General features: G+C 44.0%; 1 protein-coding gene across 3 annotated transcripts in view; it reads right to left on the bottom strand.

Moving 5' to 3' along the window:
* The window catches only part of Lrch1 (leucine rich repeats and calponin homology domain containing 1), a 193,488-nt gene that overhangs the window by 31,937 nt on the left and 141,038 nt on the right, over positions 1–20,513 (bottom strand). For 2 of the 3 annotated variants that reach the window (XM_051160833.1, XM_051160832.1), the window contains exons 9-15: positions 18,580–18,698; positions 15,211–15,272; positions 13,348–13,434; positions 12,423–12,512; positions 12,283–12,319; positions 4,092–4,145; positions 3,313–3,385 (exon numbers count right to left, since the gene is read on the bottom strand). In XM_051160833.1, the coding sequence (XP_051016790.1) occupies positions 3,313–3,385; positions 4,092–4,145; positions 12,283–12,319; positions 12,423–12,512; positions 13,348–13,434; positions 15,211–15,272; positions 18,580–18,698 (522 nt within the window). Of the gene's footprint in view, positions 1–800; positions 906–3,312; positions 3,386–4,091; positions 4,146–12,282; positions 12,320–12,422; positions 12,513–13,347; positions 13,435–15,210; positions 15,273–18,579; positions 18,699–20,513 lie in introns of all 3 variants that reach the window. The other variant, XM_051160831.1, reaches the window with a different exon arrangement.

Here is a 20,513-nt window from a genome sequence, read left to right on the forward strand (position 1 = left end):
ATAGCCATATTAAGCTTCACTGAGGTACTCCCAATTTTTTTCAATGTATACATTTTTAGACTGAGTAGTATCTTTTCATGTAAGTGAATTCACACCAAAAGTATAAAAGTCAAAATATATAAAACTTTGAAAGAAAAAGGGAAAAGTAATTTCTGTTCATTTTTAGAGACTTCTCAAAGTTAACATTGTTTTCAGTTCAAAACTCTAGAATTAATCATGGTACCTTTAAATTGCCTGAAAAGCCCCAAGTCGTAAGCAGACATAATGAAAGATCAACCTTAATTTTTGAGGCAGGGCTCCAAAATATAGTCTTGGGTGGCCTCAGATTCACTATCCTCCTGCCTCAGCCTCCCCTAAACTGAGATTACAGGAGTGTGCCACAACACCCACATTCTGAAAGACTAACTCTGAAAGCTTTGGCTATGGGGTCAGCAAGGAGCAGAGACAAGCCAAAGGTGTGAGTTCCAATCTTTGTAGATGAGTGGACTGACCAACACGAAACCCCAAGCCAAATCGGCAGAGAAGAGAGTATTGTAAAATCCTCTCCAGAGTCAGCAGCCTCGGAGTGTGTAAAACACACACACCACTAAAAAAACAAAAAAACAAAAACAAAAACACACACACCATCAACTGTTGACTGTTGGGCAACAGTTGACAATCACTTATCTAGATTTCTGCCTCCGAGGCTTCCTGAGTACGATCAATATACACTGTCCCCAGCTACACACACACACACACACATGTGCGGTACAGTCACTGGCTTATTCACAAGAACATGGAAGAAGAGACAAAATACCTACCATTGTCACTGTCTCCTTCAGATGGAACACTGTAGCTAGAGTTGTCCCATGTTTGTGCCTGTGTAAGTTTGTTGAAGGAGATAGGAGGGAGAGTGAGGGCTGGGTCTGCAGGAGAGCGAGAGAGCCAGGTGGACAGTTGCGCAAGGACCAGGGAAAACCAAAGGGGCCGCAGCATTTCACACGTGGCATAAGGTTCGTATGGAAATGAAGTGGATTTCATTACACAGGGTTTAAAATTCAAATGTACAATATAGGAGGAACATGAAAGATGGCGCATGGAATAAAGAGAATGATAAAGACTGAGTGTTAGTACCCGTCGGTCACATAGTTCACATGCAGTTAATAGCCTTAGCCTTAACAGTTGTGCAAGCCTGCGGCCTAGGGTCATGGAGGCAGAGGGAAGGCACCACTCATAGTTTAGGCAACTGAAAGCAAAAGGCCTAAAGAGATAGATACCCTTTGCAAACCCCTTCTAAGCAGCTAAGCAGCAGATGCGACTGCAAAATCCAGTAGACAAAAGCTCAAAATGGACATGTGTACTGTCATTTAGAAACCAAATGACTACAGTAGAATTGTGCATTTTAATGCTTTCTTAAAAAAATCAAGACGGTAGACTTAAGACACTCCCAGACCCTCTGTAAGGTTTCATGAGGTGTTTTATTAAGAACTGAACCTTATCAATTCTTCCTTTAACCCTTGAAGTGCCTTAGAACCCACTTTTCAATATTGCTCAGTAAAATATTTTTGAATATTTAATACAATCTACGCAGCAATAAATCTAACTAGCTAACACATGGCGGGGGGAGGTGGGACCTGAACAACTTTTGAATTAGCTATTTATAAAATAATAACACATCTTAATTCCAGAGAGTAATTTCATTGGGTACTTAAGGATTCTGCCATTGAAAACATGGGGAGGAAATGGTATTTGCATTTTCCAGCTTAAAATAAATACTCTATTTTTCATCTCTTCACAGAATGAATGGTGCACAGTGCAGGTAGGAGGCAAATCCCTGCCTTCGTTGGCTGAGGCTGGGCTCTGTAAGTTCACTCAAAGTCAGTGAATCAATTTTATGACTAAATTACAGGGCCCAACACTCAAGACACTACTAATCCTTAGAGATTTGCTCGCTTTCTGATTTCAGTTCGGAAACTTTTTTTAAATCTTGCAGAACTCTCCAGAAGGCTTGAGAGAACCTGTAGCCCACCATGAGGCAGAGGAGGTACAACAGCAGTTACCTCCCTTTCTTCCAGAACAGAGACAGGTTCTGAAAATCAAGGCACAGCCCAGGATTGGCCATCTATGCTGAATCTCATACATGAGCAGGCCAGTCTTCCTAGTTTTATACTATCTCGCCCACTCTTTTACTTTCTATTATTCTGTAGGGCATGCTTGGCATGTGCCAGGGCATGGGTTTAATTTCCAGGACCAAAAAAAAAAAAAAAAAAAAAACCAAAAACATAAAAAACAAAGACAAACTGGTCTAGAAACTTTGGTCACATTAGGGGCATTTTTTCCCCAACTGTTTTTGTTTTGTTTTGTTTTGTTTTGTTTTTCCTTACACTGTTCTAATGGCCAGGAAACCTCCACACCTGGCCACAGGCTGCCCATCCATCAATGTTCTCCAAGAACAAAACATTTCCTTTCCAAATGAATCACCTTTGTTTTTCCCATAGCAACCTTTATTTTAAGCCAGAAACATGTAACTCATACAGTTGCCAAAATGCTTTTCCTCCAAAACCAAGAACACCTGTGTGTTGCACCTGGCATGCTTACACGTGCCAAGGTCCGTTATGAGAATCCCCTTAAAAGCGTTAGTGATAAAGACAGTTAACTCCCAAAGGAACAAAAAACATTAAAACAAAGGAGGTCTTTAAAGAGGGCAGACAACATTACAACTGGGAAGTATAGGAAGAAATGTATTTTTCTGTCTAGGGTCCTTTTTTTTAAGAACTGAAAGTAACTTTGCCCATTGCCATAATTATTTCTGTCTGTATAGCAACATAAATTAAAATCAAGTAGGTTAAAGAGCAAGATGCTCTGCTGTATGAATTTTTCCCCCTGACTCCTAACCAGTCAGACAAGCCTTAAAATGCCCACCCTCTCCTGTGAGTAAATGCAGAGACTTTACCATACTTGGAGAGGACTCTGCCTTCAGGCTGCCCTTTATCTCACCAGGGCACTGTGAACTTTTGGGGTCAAGGAAAGCTACTTTGTTTTCTGTGGGTAAAAAGCTCCAAGGAATGTTCCTTCCCTATTTCCATGCTCCCTTTGCTACCCTTATTTGCTGTGCTTCAAAAGAAGGCAAGCTGCCCATTCCTGGAAGCACAGACCAGAAGTTCAGTGTAGTCACCTGACCTCCACCTGACCTCTACAAGCTGCAGCTGTTCTGATGCCAGGACCCCAGCTGACTGCAACTGGCAACATTCATATTTCTCAGGTATACATTTGAAAGGCCTAAGAGGAACCATCTGAGTAACTTAGTGTAAGACTAAGCTGAGGCTAACATACCTGAGCGAGGTTTCAGGCCAAACGGAGCTGTGATGTTTACGGTAGGAGACACTGAAGGGGAAGGCTCTTTCATCTGTGGGGTGAGAAAAAAAAATGATTGGGGGTGGGGATGGGGGGGCTGAAGAACCAGATACACTTGTATGCCCAAGTATTATTATAAAACCACTCTGCATTTCTAAGGCTACATTGTGAGGGTTGCTTTAAAAAAAAAAAAAAAATCATTTTGTAGGTGCTTTAAGAGGCAGTAAGTAGAGTGCTTTCAAGCCCTCTAGTAAATTGTGTTACTATTACTGTTTTTTTTTTATTGTACTGAAGCTTTTTTTCTTGCTCATATTAAAAGTATTTTTGCAGTGCCACAAAGCTGGTGATCCACTTCTCATCATGGCTGACTGCATGTGTGCGGGCATGCCAAGAAGCACATCTAAGGAAAGCCTTCCTAACACAACAGCAAGAGGACTCCCCTAAAGCTGAGTACACGGCTCATCTGCACAGAAACTGCATGCAGAACCGTTCTGGGTAACAGATGCGTAAATGCCATCAATCTGGGTGATCGTCTGCCATTTTCTATAAAGACACCCCCACACCTGGCTTAAAATTAATCTTCAATTATGTATAAAGCCACATGAATTCGTGACAGTGAGTGACAACTAATGAGAGACCCCAGAGGGCCTTCCATTAACTCACTAATCCCAGACTTAGATTATCTATGTCTGTCAAAGATGTATCAGTTCAGTCTTCACCGACTAGCTCGGGTGGCCACACATCTTCGGGCATCTTACCTCGTTTGGACAATACTGGCTTCCGTTACTCTGTAACATCAGATCATTTTGAACCTTCAGGGAGAGACAAATGTGTAAGTCCCATTGGATTGTGAGAAAGAAGAAGCACGGACGGCATCTTTTTTATCTCCATCATAGCCCGACCAGGAAGCACACACTGGCAGACGTTGAATTAATTTGTGTGTTAAGTAGCAATAAAGGTCACACTTCTATTTTCTAAAGCCATACAGCTGTATTCATAGGAAAACATATGTAAGGACAGCACATATTAAGACAAAAGATCCCCAGTGTGGAGATCCCTTCCCAGGACCTAAGAACACATCTTTTTTTTTTTTTTTTTTTTTAAGATTTATTTATTATTATGTATACAGTGCTCTGCCTGCATGTACATCTGCAGGCCAGAGGAGGGCATAAGACCACATTGCAGATGGTTGTGAGCCACCATGTGGTTGCTGGGAATTGAACTCATGACCTGTGGAAGAATATTCAGTGCTCTTAACCTCTGAGCCATCTCTCCAGCCCCTAGGAGCACATCTTACCTGGCCAGGTTACTAAACTGTCTGCTGGCTCCATTTGCCACTTTAACTGTGTTTTTTTTTGTTTTGGTTTGGTTTGGTTTGGTTTTTTGTTGTTGTTGTTGTTGTTGTTTTGTTTTTGTTGTTAATTGGTCCAAAACAGTAGTTCCAAAGTATACAGAAACACATTGGGAGCTTTTAATAAGTATACATGCCTGAACCCTGAGTAAGCTAGAGAAATCTCATTCACGTAACTGGTTTAATTTTAATTTGCCTTGGCAATCATTGGTTAATAGAAGCGCTAAGGAACCAAGCATGGCTTATATAACATTCTAAGAAATAAAAAGTTTGGAGCAGGTAATACACACCTTCATTTACGCCACCATCCAAGCGTAAATAAATCTAAGATGCCCGTGCTGTTGAGGGGTGCTGTTTAAAAAAATACCCCTAGTTTACATAAACCCAGATAACAATACACTTAGGATAAGATGTCATTCGTGTCCCTATCCAATTACAGGGCCTTATTAGAACTACCAACAAGGGGCATCAGGCTTACGCTTCAAGTGTCTTCTATGAAGCTTCCACACTGTTCTCCCAGCCTCCTCTCTCCAATGCCATTCATGCACAAGCAGGCAAGATGCTCTCTCTTGGTGTGGACAAGCAAGGTTCAGGATTTCATACGGATAGTCCCCTCAAGTATGGTTAAGTCAGATCACATGACGCACAGGCAAACGCCTCTACAATCCTCGCTTCACCTCTCAGTCACGGTTACACACTGCAACCCTCCCAGGACACCCTTACTCCCTTGCACGTCCGTATCCAAAGTGGCCACAAACTAAGTGTCCCTTCCTCTTGTTAAAATCACTATCCTTTCCCGAAGAGCACAGAAAGCAAGACTCAGGTTGGCAAACGACAGCACAGTCTCTTCTTGGTGAGAGGGGGTGTAGGCGTGTGGCCAGGTAACAAGAGTGACCACAGAAGCAGGGCCAGGGGCCTCAAGAAGCTACAACTGACTTCTTCTTCCTTCACCTCACGACTTCCTTGTCGCATAAGACTAGCTGTTCATCCCTTCCTTTTGAACGTCACAAAGGCCTGACTGTCACGGGCCCAAAAGCGAACTTGAGAAGGAAGACAAGAATGCTTTATGTTGGGCTGGAGAGATGGCTCAGTGGTTAAGAGCACTGGCTGCTCTTCCAGAGGTCCCGAGTTCAATTCCCAGCAACCACATGATGGCTCACAACCATCTATACTGAGATCTGGTGCCCTCTTCTGGTGTGCAGGCGTACATGCAAGCAGAACATTGTACATGTAATAAATAAATCTTTAAAAAAAAGAATGCTTTATGCCAAAGGCAGCTACTCGCTGGAGCAAAGGCAAACAAGCATACAGCATTCTAAGCTAATAGAAAAGCACCACGTTAGCCAAATCGGAGTTGAGTTCAGGAACCTTTGACCCCTAGAAGTGTTGTTTCCTTCCCTGCCCTCCAGCCATCTTGGAAACAACTTAAGTTTTGTTTTGAGACAGGGTCTCACCTTGAAATTGGAATCCTCCTGCCTCAGTGTCAGAATTATAGATATGCACCAACAACCCCAGCCAGACATGCTGCAGCTGCCTGGGCCTGGCCAGAACTGGAAGCAGCAGAAACATATGCAGTTACTGCTTACATTTTAACAGGCTCAAGCACCTAGCTTTGTGCAGGGACACCAAATGAAAATGAGACACAGACAAAGCTGGGACCTGGGCTCAGTCTATATGTAGCGCATACCCATCCTCTTCTATGCTTTCCAAACTCTTTCCACATTCCTGAAAGCATTGCTCAAGAACTTGTAAGAAGTTGGTTTCTCCCCTTGTGCCGAGACAAGCTTTTAAGGAAAAGTTCAAAGCGATCGGCCCTCACTCAAGTCTGGAGTGTGACAAGGCTGAATACAAAGAGACAATACAGTGTGGTGGAACAGTCGGGGCCTATCGATTACCATGGTAATGGACCTGGTCAGTCTCTTCAACTTGACCTTCAGGCCTGTGAATGGGTCATACTAACTCCTGGATTTCCTAGAAGTCCTCGGAAATATACGCGGCTAAGAGCAGGGCCTTCGTGGTCCTTGAGGCTTCCTCAGTGACACATAGTAGCATGCAGAAAATACTTGCTGAAGAGACAGAAAAAGAGAGTCCTGCCTTCATGAAGGCTAGACTTGAAAAATGCCTGCTTTATTTACTCTGGTGTACAAATGTACCAATCCAGTGTTTTTCACTTCTATTGTTGTTGTTGTTGTTGTTGTTGTTGTTGAAGAAACAAGGTCTCATACAGCCCTGGCCTGACCTAAAAATGTCATGTAGCCAGAGCTGACATTGAACTCCTGATCCACCCGATTCTGTCTCCTGGTGTTACAGGTGTCCGCTGCCATGTCATTTCACTGAATGTTTTCCGTACAATGTTCAATAAATTCCTTCAGCTCTTATTGTAAAGCAGGCATTATTTTTAAATGATTTTTGCCTCACTGCAAGCTAATTTAAGTGCTCCAAACCCAATAGCAGAAGGCTAGGCAAAGGAACAGTGCTCACCCGGGAAGGCAGATTAAATACATTTTCAAGTTAATGTTTTTAACTTAGCAAGAGATCACTGGGAACAGAAACCCATTATAAGTCAAGAAGCACCTGTGTTGACAAGGCCTGTAAACATGAGGCACAGAACCTGGCACCCAGCTAGGCCTCCTTCGCTTCCCCATTAGGAATAAGTGCTTCTGAATAGGGACACAATGTTTGCACCGTGCCCTGGAGATGCAGTGGAGCTGTCTTCTGTCTAGACATCTTGTGTCCTCCTCAAGCCGGAAGTCATGCGGCAGGATAGTCATGGGGAGCCGAAGTATCTCTCTGCAGACTTCTCTGATCACAGGGGGAAATAAAATAACCATAACATAGTGATGACAAGGGCTTAGGTAACAAATGAGTGTTCTAGTTAATACAAGCGATGGCAGAGAGGAGGACACAGAAAGCCACCAAATCTGATGGCCTGGGAAGAGAACACAACAGCGCCAAGGCAATATCCAAAATAAGATTCTCAGTCATAAGGTAATGTCTGACAAACACCAAAGGAAGAACATCCCATTAGAAAAGGGCGGAAAGGGCGAGGTGACGCAAACACCGCTCTGTTAGTAGAGCGCTGGCCTAGCATGCACGAGGCCCCGGGTTCAATCCCCAGCACCACATAAACCAGACGTGGCGGCGCACACCGGCAACCCCAACGCTCCAGAGGTGGAGGCAGAAGGCACTGAAGTTCAAAACCGCGACCTGCTACACAGTGACTTTGAGGCCAGCCTGGGCTACATTAGACCCTGTCTCCAAAAGATTAAGCCCTGGCAGGGGCTACGGTGGCACATGTCTATAATCCCAGAATTGAGGAGGAAGGAGTAGGATGGTTAGAGGTTCAAGGTCATCTTCCGAACTGCACAGAGCTCTAGAACAGCCTGAGCTACATAAGATCCTATTTTAAAACATTAAAAAAAAAATTAAAAAAAGGAAAGGCCTGTGCTCTCTGTGATCTCAACATCATAGAGTCACCATCCTTAGAAATGCTGCAAAGCAAAATAGGCTAAAGAGACCAGGGAGAGTCGGCAACCAGATGCAATGCCTGACACTAGACTGTAGCCCACAGCAAAGGGACAGACAACTGTTTGAGATGAACTGACATACCCGGAGTCTGGATGGCTGGCGGTAAGAGCTCATCAGCAAACACTACAGAAGTGGAAGGCTGATGTGTACCTACAGAAGACTAATCCCGATTTGCACACAGCATAACACTGAAAGGGCGAAAGGAAAGTGATGCCTAAGCTTTCAGCTATTTCAAAGAAGCCTGGATGTGGAGAAAGAGGGCGAGAGACCAAATAATATAACAGACGTGGGAAGACATTAATACAAAGGGCAAGGGACTAGACGCGTTTGGACTTGGATGTCAGAAGTCTTGGGTTTGGATTATTTGCAAATACAGAGCAGGAACTTGGAAGCAGGACCTTCATCTAAACAGTTTGTTTTAATTTCATGTATGCCTTGTACACAGTCGGAGGGGATTTTATTCTGTGTTTCTAAGCGCAACTGTGTCTCATGAGATCAAGTGCAGAGTTTAATATTTGAGGTGTCCTATTACTACTTCAAACAGACCCAAGTTTTGTAGTATCTTGGATTTGCATACTAAGGCTATTTAGCCTGTAACTGAAAAATCTTAATTGAAGATTATAATATTTTTATGACTTTTATAGAACCCTGTGATTTAATAATCTTTTTAAAGTTAAAATATTTCTAAATAGGAAATTCCTTTTTAAAAAAAAAAAAGTGAATGTACAGGGAGGGGGTGGAACAGTTAAGAGGTCACTGGTTAAGAGTGCTTGACCTTTCAGAGGACCTGGGTTCAACTTACAACTATCTGTAACTCTAGTTCCAGGGGATGCGACACCTCTTCAGATCCCTGTGAATACCAGGCATGTATGTGGCACATGCAATATGAACAAAACACTCATACACGTTAAAAAAAAATCCTTAAAAAAAAAAGTGACTCTACAGAGAAGGAAACTCATTCTCAAACAGAGAGAATAAGTCCAGGACTGCCTGCAAACAGAAGTCTCCTGATGTTTAGCCCTGGCTCACTGGCTGACATGTCCACCCAGGGCAGAGGTGGCATGGTGACTCTGCCTGGTGACGACACCGATAGCAAAAACTGAGTAGGAGAATTACAGCTCGCAGTTACCAGCCCTCTGCTGTAAGATTTCTGCAGAATCATCTCACTTGAGCTGTACAACAGCTATCTATTATTTAGACCAAAACTGACCAAAACTAAAAGCAAAGTTTAGAGAGATTAATTAAGTTGCACAGTGTTAGCAATTCAGAGACGCAGCCGCTATGTAAAGTAATTACTAATCCCTGGCTGTAACAATGCAACCATACTCTCTACAAATGCAGGTCTTCCCTTTCCATTCGCTTTAATCTCAATTATTTTATGCAGATACATTGAGTGTGAAGTGCTTTATTACGTCAGTAAATGTGCAGTCAGACCCGGGACATATACTGGTTTGTAAGGAATCTCAGTCTCTAAATCAGCCATCTCAACCCCACTCACGAGGAGGGATGGAACAGATTGGAACAGGCTCTGAGGTGCTGTGAGTGAGAAGGACCCCCAGAGCAGAGGGGAACAGTATTAGTGACTGGGCGGCCGGAGACCACTCTCGTCATATTTTGGCAAAGCATGTGGCTGACTTTGCCCTTGTCCTAAGACTCTAACTGAGGCTTAACTGAAAGGTTTGGAGCTAATTTTAATGGCAGAGGATATCTGAAGACAGCCTCCTACTCATTCTGTTGGGCAGTTATTAATAACTCTTATGCATGCCTGCCATGAAAAGTAGCAAGCAGGACAAAAGCAAGCACAAAATGTACAGTCTGAGAAGGAGAAGAGCACCAGAAAATTGAATGTGGGAGCCCAGGCTTGTGCTGAAAGAAATAAAGAGACGCTTAACAGCAAACGGAACAAAGGGAGGGGCGTCCTCAGGGCAAGGCGACACTCAGCTAATCTGCGATGTCTGGAAGAGGGCCCAGAGATTTTTCTGGTCCTAAGAAAGCAACAAATCAAAGGTTATGGGAGATATAAGTCAAGGAAGGAGTCAGGCTCCATCCAAGGAGGACGGCTGAACTTGGCAGCATTGGCCATCTGGTCTGCTTTAGAGTCAGGGAAGATCCAGGAGCAAAAGGGTTGTGGGACGTACATCTACAGTACTGCTTCTCAAGCTGTGATTCGCAACAGCCACAGGGGTCGGACATCCGATATCCTGCATGTCAGATATTTATATTCTACTTCTTGACAGTGGCAAGGTTACAGATTATGAAATAGCAACAAAGTGATTTTATGGTCGGGGGAGAGGGGTCACAACACGAAGAACTATATTGAAGGGTCACACAGTATTAGGACGGTTGAGAACCATGGGTCTATGGTTAAAGAGGTCAAGCGTACAGCAGGGGAGTCACTGCATCGAGGACCTAGAAGAGTATTGCACGAAGCTATGAAAATGAAGCCTAGAATGTGTTGAAGACCCCAGGATGTTGGAGGGGCCAGAGCCATGGGATGTCTGCCAGAGACAACTGCATACAGGGACTGGAACCAGCCCAAGAGAGAAAAGTGAGTTGCAGTCAACAAAATTGGAAGAGCACAGCCATCTAAGCTCTTTGACATCAGACACGGAACGACGGTATCTGGTATTTCTTTGGTCCACTTTCATCACTATGACCCCATTCCTCCCTCTTCAAATGTTAACGCATATTCTGTTCCACTGTGTGTTGGGATTACATAATTTGGCTTTTTAATTTTAAAGGGATTACAATGAAAAGACGGCCTTGAGTCTCAAAATTGAGACTTTGAAACTGTAAAAGACTATGGAGACTTCTGAAGTTGGACTAAGTGCATTTTCGCCTTGCGATATGGCCACGATCCTACAGGGTCCAAGGAATAAACTATAGTGGCTTGGATGAGAATGGCTCCAGCAGGCTTATAGACTCGAATGCTTGGTCTGTCTGGCAAGGACTAGGAGGTGTGGTCATATAGGAGGAGGCATGTCAGAAGAAGCAGGCTTTGAGGTTTCCAACGCCCATGCCACTCCCAGCTGATGATCTGTCTCTTTCTCTCTCTGTCTCCTGCCTGTGGGTTGAGATGTGAGCCCTTGGCCACTGCTCCAGCACCACACCTGCCGCCTGCTGCCATGGTCCCTGCTGTGACGGTCACAGACTCTAAACCTCTGAAGGTTCTAAATTGACCAATGTCTTCTATATGCCGAGCTGTGGTGTTCCTGTGACAGCAATAGAAGCGTAACTGAAACAGGCTCTAATTCCTAACTACTCGCTCAAACCTATCTTCCCACAACTGGCATAAGCTTTCTCTAGGACCATTCCTAGTTTTTAAGTCAAAAAACGTTTTCTCTTCGGCCAATCAAATTTCATTCCACATAAATCTATCTAATTTATCCTCATCCTGATCCCAAATAGTCCCACCAGCTTTCCACTACAATATTCTTTTGTGTCTGCGTATGTACCTATGAACACACCCATGCAGAGGCCAGATGCCAACATCTGGTGCCCTTCTCAATTGTTTTCCACCTTATTTTCTGGGCCAGGATGTCTAGCAGAACCCGGGGCTTTACCAACTCAGCTAGGCTGGCTAGCCAGTGATCTCAGAGATGCTCCAGTGTCCCCCTGCAGCACTGAGACCACAAGCACAGGCTGCCATGGTTGGCTTTCCACACAAGTGCTTGAAGATCTGAACTAGGGTCTTTACCCTTTCATGGTCATCAGTCTCCCCAACGCCCTGGATATATCCTTTTAATCCTCCCAGACATCCTCAGCTCATCCCATCATGTCCTTCAGGTCCTTTCTCAGCTCTAATGGCTGATCAAATGGGCCTCCCTCCCATTTCTGAGCCAGAATAGGCTTTCCTATGCATCGCAGTAGCCACTGCCTGATCCAGTGGTTCTATCTTGGCAAGCAAACTTAGAGAAGCCAACAGAAACAGCCAACTCTCATCTTTCAGGGAAGGTGAGGGGACAACGGATCAATAGAACTAGGCAATAAAGTCAGGAAGTGGTTAAAAATGTGTCACGAACAAATACAGGTCCTGCCCTCCCCAAGGCAAAGCTAAGCTCTGTCCTTACCTCATAGTCTGGAGACATCTCCAGCTGCAACTGACCACTGTAGGGAGACGGGAAGAAAAAAAGAGACACAGTGGGTTTTCAAACATAAACGCATCATTGTGAAAAGAAAAAATACACTGAATTAGCCAAAGTGAACGTACTTGAGCGTAGGATCGGATAACTCTAAGGCTTCTGCTGAGCCCATGGGGTACAGGTTCAAAATACTTCTCTCTGTAATTTCGGTGCTTAGACTAAAGAAGACGCACAACAGGTAAGAGGAAAATCATTAAATTACAATAAATTCTACTGGCTCCATGCAGTCTAAACACTTATTTGACAAGCGAAGCTTATCTTCAGGATCAAAAGGAAATTTTTCCTAATGTGTGTAGCTCTCCCAATATAGTTTCCTGTCAGCTACTTGTACTGAACTCCAACTCATGTACCAAATACCACGGTCATTTCTGATGAAGTCATGATTTCTAAGGGTCCCATATAACTAATTTATCTAGAACATATTTACAGGCACAAGCCAAGTTGCTAAGGTTTTACCATTATGGTACTGATGACATTTAGTTTTGCTTACAAAGTCTTTCTGACTTAGACTACTACACTTAAAAATGAAAAATTCACTGGCTCAGCTGGGGGCGGTGACACACACCTATAATCCCAGCACTTGGGAGGCAGAGGCAGGTGGATCTCCGTGAGTTCGAGGCCAGCCTGGTATACAAAGTAAGTCCTGGACAGCCAAGGCTACACAGAGAAACTCTATCTCGAAAAAAAAATTTATATATATATATATATATATATATATATATATATCTGGCTAAGAAGAATATAACTAGAAAAATAAAACTTGTCAAATTTACTGTAATTATTTAAAAAAAATATATCAAGTAGGCAACATAGTCAAAAAGAAAGCGTCCAATATAAAAGGATTTCAACATGGCCACTAACAGAGGCATCAGGCAAGTATCACAAGGAAGTCTCTAATTGGGTCTAAATATTTCAGAAAGTAACATAATCTGCTCAGTAAGTAAGTAGGCTTCATTTACACACAAGGCCTAGGCCAACAACAGACATACATACCCGTTGGGATCCTGAAGCAAATCTTCTACCTCTCTCAGCTCCTCAATCAACGCTATATCCAAATCCTGGTCTTTGGACGAATTTAGTCTGTAACACAAAGCCAAGCGTGAGCACACAACGATTACTAAGACATCTTAGGCGCATCCTTGGAAAATCTCAGCAACCCCCCAAGAAGGATTTTGACATGCTCGACAGTGGCATGAAGACACGTCAGTACCCTGCAGGTGGGTCCTACAGGGAGGGGAGAAGTCACCGGGCAGGCCTCCACGTGCTCCCATGGCCAGTCAAGCAACAGACAAGGCCAGTGGGTCTCCATGCTCTCCTAAGTAAGATTAGCCTGGCTCCCCTGGATGGAGCTGTCTCAGTTCCGAGGCTTTGAACCCTGGTTCCACTAGCATGGTTGAGTCATACTGCTGTTGGGATGTGAGGGGCTCAGTGTGGGAGAGCGGCTCTCTGTCCACTCTTTAATTCATGAAAATCTACTATGGAGCTTATGACATGCACCAGGCCCAACACACCTAAACAAATCCGTCCTCAAGTAAAGACGGGCCTTCTGGAAAGCTCTACAGATGATTCTGACTTTGTAGTCAGGGTTCAGAACAAATGTGAAACTGAAAAATGGGGATTTCCAAAGATATATCTGGTTTCAGTCCTCTTCCCTTGTGATTTTGTGATGCTACAGTAAGTCAGGCCTCCTTGGCCACTCAGAAGTGTATCCAACAAGCAGCTGGCAAGACAGAGTGATAGGGAGGGATTTCCCAGTAAGAGAAATGTGATCACAGTTGGCTACTCTAGTCACACAATGTGGCCAATACTACTGGAGAACACTTCAATCTGACCAGTCATTTTTAAGGAAAAATAATAATAATCCCAACTAAGTATAGTGGAAGGTCATCAAGACATATACATACTACATACATATATACATATCTGAGACCATAGAAAGCGAAAGCCTATGAATTAAACATCTACTCTATGCGCTACAGATTCCAAGTCAATTTCATGGAAGAGGTTCATTCTCTGGTGAGATATTCATGTTTCCCTGGAGATCTCGCCAAATAAATCTTTATATACAGTAGAGAAAAAAAAAAAAAAAAAAGATATTCTCCTGGTACAAGATTCCTTAGGGTCAAATGTTAGCCTTCTGTGGCCTTGGAGTATCATCTGTCTGTGTCCCAGGTCCATCATCTGCAATATGGCAGACAACAGCGCCTATAGGCCTGTTATAAAGATGAACTGAGCTTTGCTTTTGCCTATGAAATAAAACAGTGCTGGAATTTAGTGTATGCTAGTTGTCAGACTGGCAACCAGGACATCAGAGAAATGCTTTTCAAAGTTTCAAACCAGAAGACCTTGTATGAAGGGACTGGCTCTCCAGACATTAGGTCTGGCTACTGGCTTCTGCAAACAAAAGAAAAGGAGGGTAGAAGATGTTCTCGCTATTACATTTTTTTGGGTTTTTGTTTTTGTTTTTGACAAGCTTAACTCAAGGCCAGTGAAGAAGAGCAGCTTTCTGCTGTGCTGGGCTTTGAATGTACTTCCAAACTTTATGTGTAGAAAACTCAATGCCAAAGGCAGCAGCGTTAGACTTAGGATCTTCATGAGGGAACCTAGGACCCCCAAGAGGAACAACGGGTGTTATTGTTACATACACGTTAGCCAGTCTCTGCTATTCCCTTGTGAGAGCACAAATGAAGACCGACTGTGTGGCCCAGTGCTGTACCAAGAGTCACAGGAAAACTGGCAAGTTCTTATCAGTATGTCTGCAGAAGATTCTAGGCTTGCCCAAGGAAAAGTGGATCAACACCTATCAGGACATGCCTGCCAGGGTGGGATAGCCCATGACCCAGCCCTGGCACTCACAGTCCCTCCATTGGCCAGTGAGCATCCTCTTCTATCCGCAATAGCTCTTCACAGTCTTCTCCCTGGTCCTATGGACGAACACATGGGCTTTTCAATGCAGAGTTAAAATCGACCCCAGTCCATAGTCCACATCTATGGCAGTGTAATTCACAAGCCCCAAACCAGAAGCAAGCCAGGTGCCCACTGACATGCCACAGGTATGTAATGGATTAGTCTTCACAAGGAGGAAAGTATTACACTACATACAGAAAACCCTGAGTATGAAATAACACATGTGTGGCTGGAGAGATGGCTCAGTGGTTAAGAGCACTGCCTGCTCTTCCAAAGGACCTGGGTTCAATTCCCAGCACCCACATGGCAGCTCACAACTGTCTGTAACCCCAAGATCTATAACCCCAAGATCTGATACCCTCACACCAATGCACATAAATTAAAATTAAATAAAAATTTTTAAAAAAGAAATAACACACGTAACATACATATACTCACATACCTACACACAGGCATACACACATGTGAGCGTGCACACACACACACTGCATGATTGTACACACGTGAGGTACTGATAGTAGTCAAATTCATTGAGATGGAAAGTAGAGCAGTGATAGCCAGACATAGGAGGTAGGTACCGTGGGACAGATTTAATTGGGATATAGTCCCATTTCCAAAGGATAAGAAGAGTCTTGGAAGTATCCGAACAGTGTAACAGCATGTACGTACTTAGCACAAACTGCAATTGTGTGCAACTGAAATGTGGCTCAGAGAATCTATCATGGTCGTGTATAGGTAGTATACATTCGCACCTCATCATCTAGAAGGCCAAGTAAGGCAGAAGGTCATGAGTTCAAGGTCAGCCTGTGCTACCTACCAAGATCTTGTCTCAAAAAAAATTTTATAGGTAAAAGATTTTGTTTTATATGTATTTGACCACAATGAAGATAGGAACACTATTAAAAAAGAAAAAAACAGGCTGGCTAGGGATCACAACTTCCATTAGATAAAAGCAAAATGAAGTTTACTCGAGTTCCTTGTTTTACTCGACTTAGTGGTATTTAACAATTGAAAATGCCCTACACTAAATCTAGTAGTTTTATATGAACAAAGCCAGAGGTCGGTCCAATGTTCTCACTGAGCCCCGCCGCCCCCCCCCCCCGAGGTTCTCCAGAGATGCTGCATGGTGAGCGAATCCTTGGAAAGCTGCGGCCACTGTGCGCCTTTGTGTGTTCCCTTGGACTTTCTCCTCACACAGGGAAAATGTCCTGTTTGGGCCAACACTGGCAGAGAGCCACCTGGAGTGGGTACATTTCCCTATTAGGGAAAGAGCATCAGGCTGTGGGGCATAGGGGCACATCTTTGTTGGTTCTGCTGTGTCTTTAGGACCAGACTTTCCCAGAGGAAAAGTGTTTAGAAAACACTGAGACCTTCACTGCATCAACTATACTTCCAGTGCACAGCAGTCAACATATAAACTGTGTGTCACTGCTAATCACAGGGAAATCCATGAAAACAGACTTCCAGGTGACAAATCCAAAACGAGACCCAGTTCTTCTAGGTTTTAACTAGCAGAGACATGGGTGTTTTCTGCTTCAAGATGAAAGGTCACCAAAACATGTAGTTCTTCCGAACACAGAACAGGCTGACACAGGCATGCTTATCTTTTTTTTTTTTTTTTTTTTTTTTTTTTTTTTTTTTTTTTCAAATTAGGCAGCACTTAAGAACTGGCCTGCTCATAAAACTATATCTGTAGTCTCTAAAGCTGTGCTGGGGCACTTCTGAGTAATACACACACACACACACACACACACACACACACACACACACTGGGGCACTTCGGAGTAATACACACATACACACACACACACACTGGGGCACTTCGGAGTAATACACACACACACACACAGGGGCACTTCTGAGTAATACACACACACACACACAGGGGCACTTCTGAGTAATACACACACACACATACTTCATGGTTCGAAAGGGGCCCCAAATATAATGTCAAGATGCTGACTGATTTTCCTACAACAGCTACAAAGTACTATATAAGGGAAAGACATGGTAGGTAAGTTTTATCAAGGGCATGGAGATGGCTACAGCACACTAGAGTCTCGAGCAGCATAAATGAAATTCAGCTTCTTTTCCTCCCAGTGACCTTGATGGCGATGCCCAGGAATGCTGGGTCAAGCTGGATCAAAGAACCAAGCAAACCATCAAAAAACCCAGAAGAGGCTTCATGTCATGGCCACCATCAGAGAGCAGCAGCCGTGGCTCTGCCTACCCCATGGCCGTGGGGACTCAACAAGGGCCACAAGGTGACGTCAGCAAGCTGAGGCACAGCCAGCGCCTCGGGACGCTTCACCAAGCACACCAAGTTCATGTGGGACACAATCAGGGAGATGTGCGGCTTCATGCGCACCATGGAACTGCTCGAGGAGTCCAAGGAAAAGAGCAGGCTCAAGTTCATCAGCAAGAGTTTGGGCACACACATTGGGGGGGGGGGGGGCGGGGACAAGACGAAATGGGAGGAGCTTAGCAAGGTGCTGGCAGCCGAGAGGAAGGCAGCAGCCAAGAAGGACTGAAGGCCCCTCCCCCAATAAACATTTGTGCTAAAAAAAAAAAAAGATAGAGAAAGGAAGGAAGGAAGGAAGGAAGGAAGGAAGGAAGGAAGGAAGGAAGGAAGGAAGAACAGACGAGGGGCTGGCACGATGGTGCAGTAGGTCAAAGTGCCTGTAGCAAGCCCTAGGACCCACAGAGAAGAAGGAGAGACCTGACTCCCACCAGCTGCCCTCCATACAGGATCCACTTGTCCGCCCCATGGAGCTGGCACTTTCTGAGCCACATAAACTTCCACGTTTGGAGCATTTCGGATTTCAGAGTTTTGGATTAGGAATCCTCATCCTGTGATGTGTAAGTGAACATTCCAGACTTTGAAGAGCTGGGCAATCCAGGACATCCCCATTTCTAAAGATGTTGGATAAAGGATGCTTAGCCTGGGCTCTAAAGCTAAGCATCGGCGTACAACGTGTTGAGAAAAACGTTAGTGATTTTGAGCTCTTGAAAGCGATCATGGTCATTCTGGTAAATCTGCTAACCTATGAGACTCGGTGAGTTAAGAGGAGGCTTACCAATTCCTGAATCAGAAAGAAAAAAAAAAAAAAACACTTACAAGCAGACAGTCTAGAGACAAGCAGGGCTGGGGCCATGTCAGAAAACAAAAACAAAAACAAAACCAGCCGAGCTTTAACAAGATGTGCTGAGGGCTTGGGGAGCAAACAGTAAGCTGGGCTGAGAAGTTTGACTGAAATCTTCGAATCTGAATTCTAAGGTGCCAAGCAGAGGGAAATGAGTTGAGGCGCAAAACCTTGCCTTGATACTGTAGTTCACAAATCCTGAATGGAGAACATCCGTTCCATCAGCAAACGGGTCTCTTTCTTGTCCTGAGTTCTTGCTGTCACCTAGAAGGGAAGGCTTCGGCTGAAATTCTCCTGTCAGGAAAATGCAGAGAAAGGAAGAGAGTGTGAATTCAAGGGCAGAAGAAGCAGAGTACACAGCCAATCCCTCCCTCACCTCCTGTGGAGGTCCATGAACAGCCTACAGTTTATCTTCCTTGAAGAATGTGAAGGAAAAAGTAAACAGAAGAGGAAGAGAAGAGGAAGAAACAAAAAATAAGCAGAAGATCCCACCCTGAATTTTACAAGTGAAGGCTTCTTTATGGCTTAGCTACTCATGTAAGAAATAAAATGTCCTCTCCTGTTTTTAAAGAATCGAGAAAATTATAAGAGAGTTTTTGTGCTCTCGGCAGTATGTGGCTGATCATTACAGATTCTAAGTTCAACAAAATGTATTGACCAGCTGCTCCGTGGAAGTCATCATGCCATCTACAGACATGCCTGCGAGTGTGTTTCAGCGATTAAATGCCTTCTGTCCTCACACAACCAATAATCTTAAGAAAATATCGGACAAGACTAGAGAAGATCCCCAAAACCTACCAACAATAGAAATTACCCCACAAAAGGCCCTGCAGAAGCATGCTGGGGTGGAAATCATCTGCCCCAGAGGCAGAGTGCAGACAGAGGACTCTTCTGACTGAAGGAGAAGCAGGAGAAAGCAGGGTGCCCTGTATACAGCGAGCCCACAAGATACCCATGTTGGGGGGGGGGGGCAGGGGAGCTATTAGTAACATATTTGTCATTTCACTTGAAAAATATTCTCTCTGGGATGTAATATATGAGACAAGAATGAATGAATGAATGAGTGAATAAATAAATGGGAAATTAGTCTCAGACATGACCCCCCAAATGACATGCTGCTATGTATAGCAGTTTATATGAATGAATATATTTGTAGTTAAATCTTTTGCAAGTGTCCAGTTGTATTTTGGGGCCAGATACGGTTTTCATCATTGTCTTTACATTTAATGCTTCCCTCAGGCTCTGAAATGTAAATATCTAAACCTAAGAGTGAGGTATGGCGATGCCCCCCTCAATCCTGGTCCTAAGGAGGCTGAGGTAAGAGGTAAGATGTTAATTCCAAGCCAGCCCGGGCTACATAGAAAGCCCTTGTTGCAAACCAACAAAAGGAAATACAAGTGTCCTATATGTAATAAGTGAAAGAAAACATGGAAATGTTTGAGTAGCTTCAAAATAGCTCTCAGGGTGGGTGTGGTGGCGCATGCCTTTAATCCCAGCACTCAGGAGGCAGAGGCAGGAGGAGTGATGTGAGTTTGAGGCCAGCCTGGTCCACACATCTCAGAACAGAATTTTTTTAAAGACTATATAGTCATTACTGGGGTTTGCTCTATAATTGATAGAGGTCTACACTACTGATAGACCATTCTCCATTCTCTCTCAGAAGTTATGAACAGTAAATGTCAGTGTTTTCTCCTAACGTCACTGAACAAACAAGAGCCATCAAAACACTGCTACAATCATCTATGACAGTGTGGCTCTGACAGATCAAAAGGCACTCAAGCTGCAGTGGTCAGTGGTCAGCTGACTGGCTCTTCAGAGAAGCTTGGAGACCACCTACTCTAACCATCTTTAAAGAGGACGCCTGAGACTGACTGACTTGGGTTACGGTCAAACAGACACCCGAGCTCAGACCTCAGGTGCATTTCCCACCCTCGAGTGTATTAGATGTGAGCATAGGATAAAGTCTGACTTATAAATGATGGGCACTTCTGGGTCCAGCCCACAACCCCGCCCCCATCCCCAAGAACATTGATGCTCCACCTCTCTAGCCTAACCCACATGGATGTGGAGACACTGGGAGTCCATGCTAAAGGTGACAAGTGGAGCGTC

The sequence above is a fragment of the Acomys russatus genome, chromosome 18 (assembly GCF_903995435.1).
Source record: "Acomys russatus chromosome 18, mAcoRus1.1, whole genome shotgun sequence".
Lineage (NCBI taxonomy): Eukaryota > Metazoa > Chordata > Mammalia > Rodentia > Muridae > Acomys > Acomys russatus.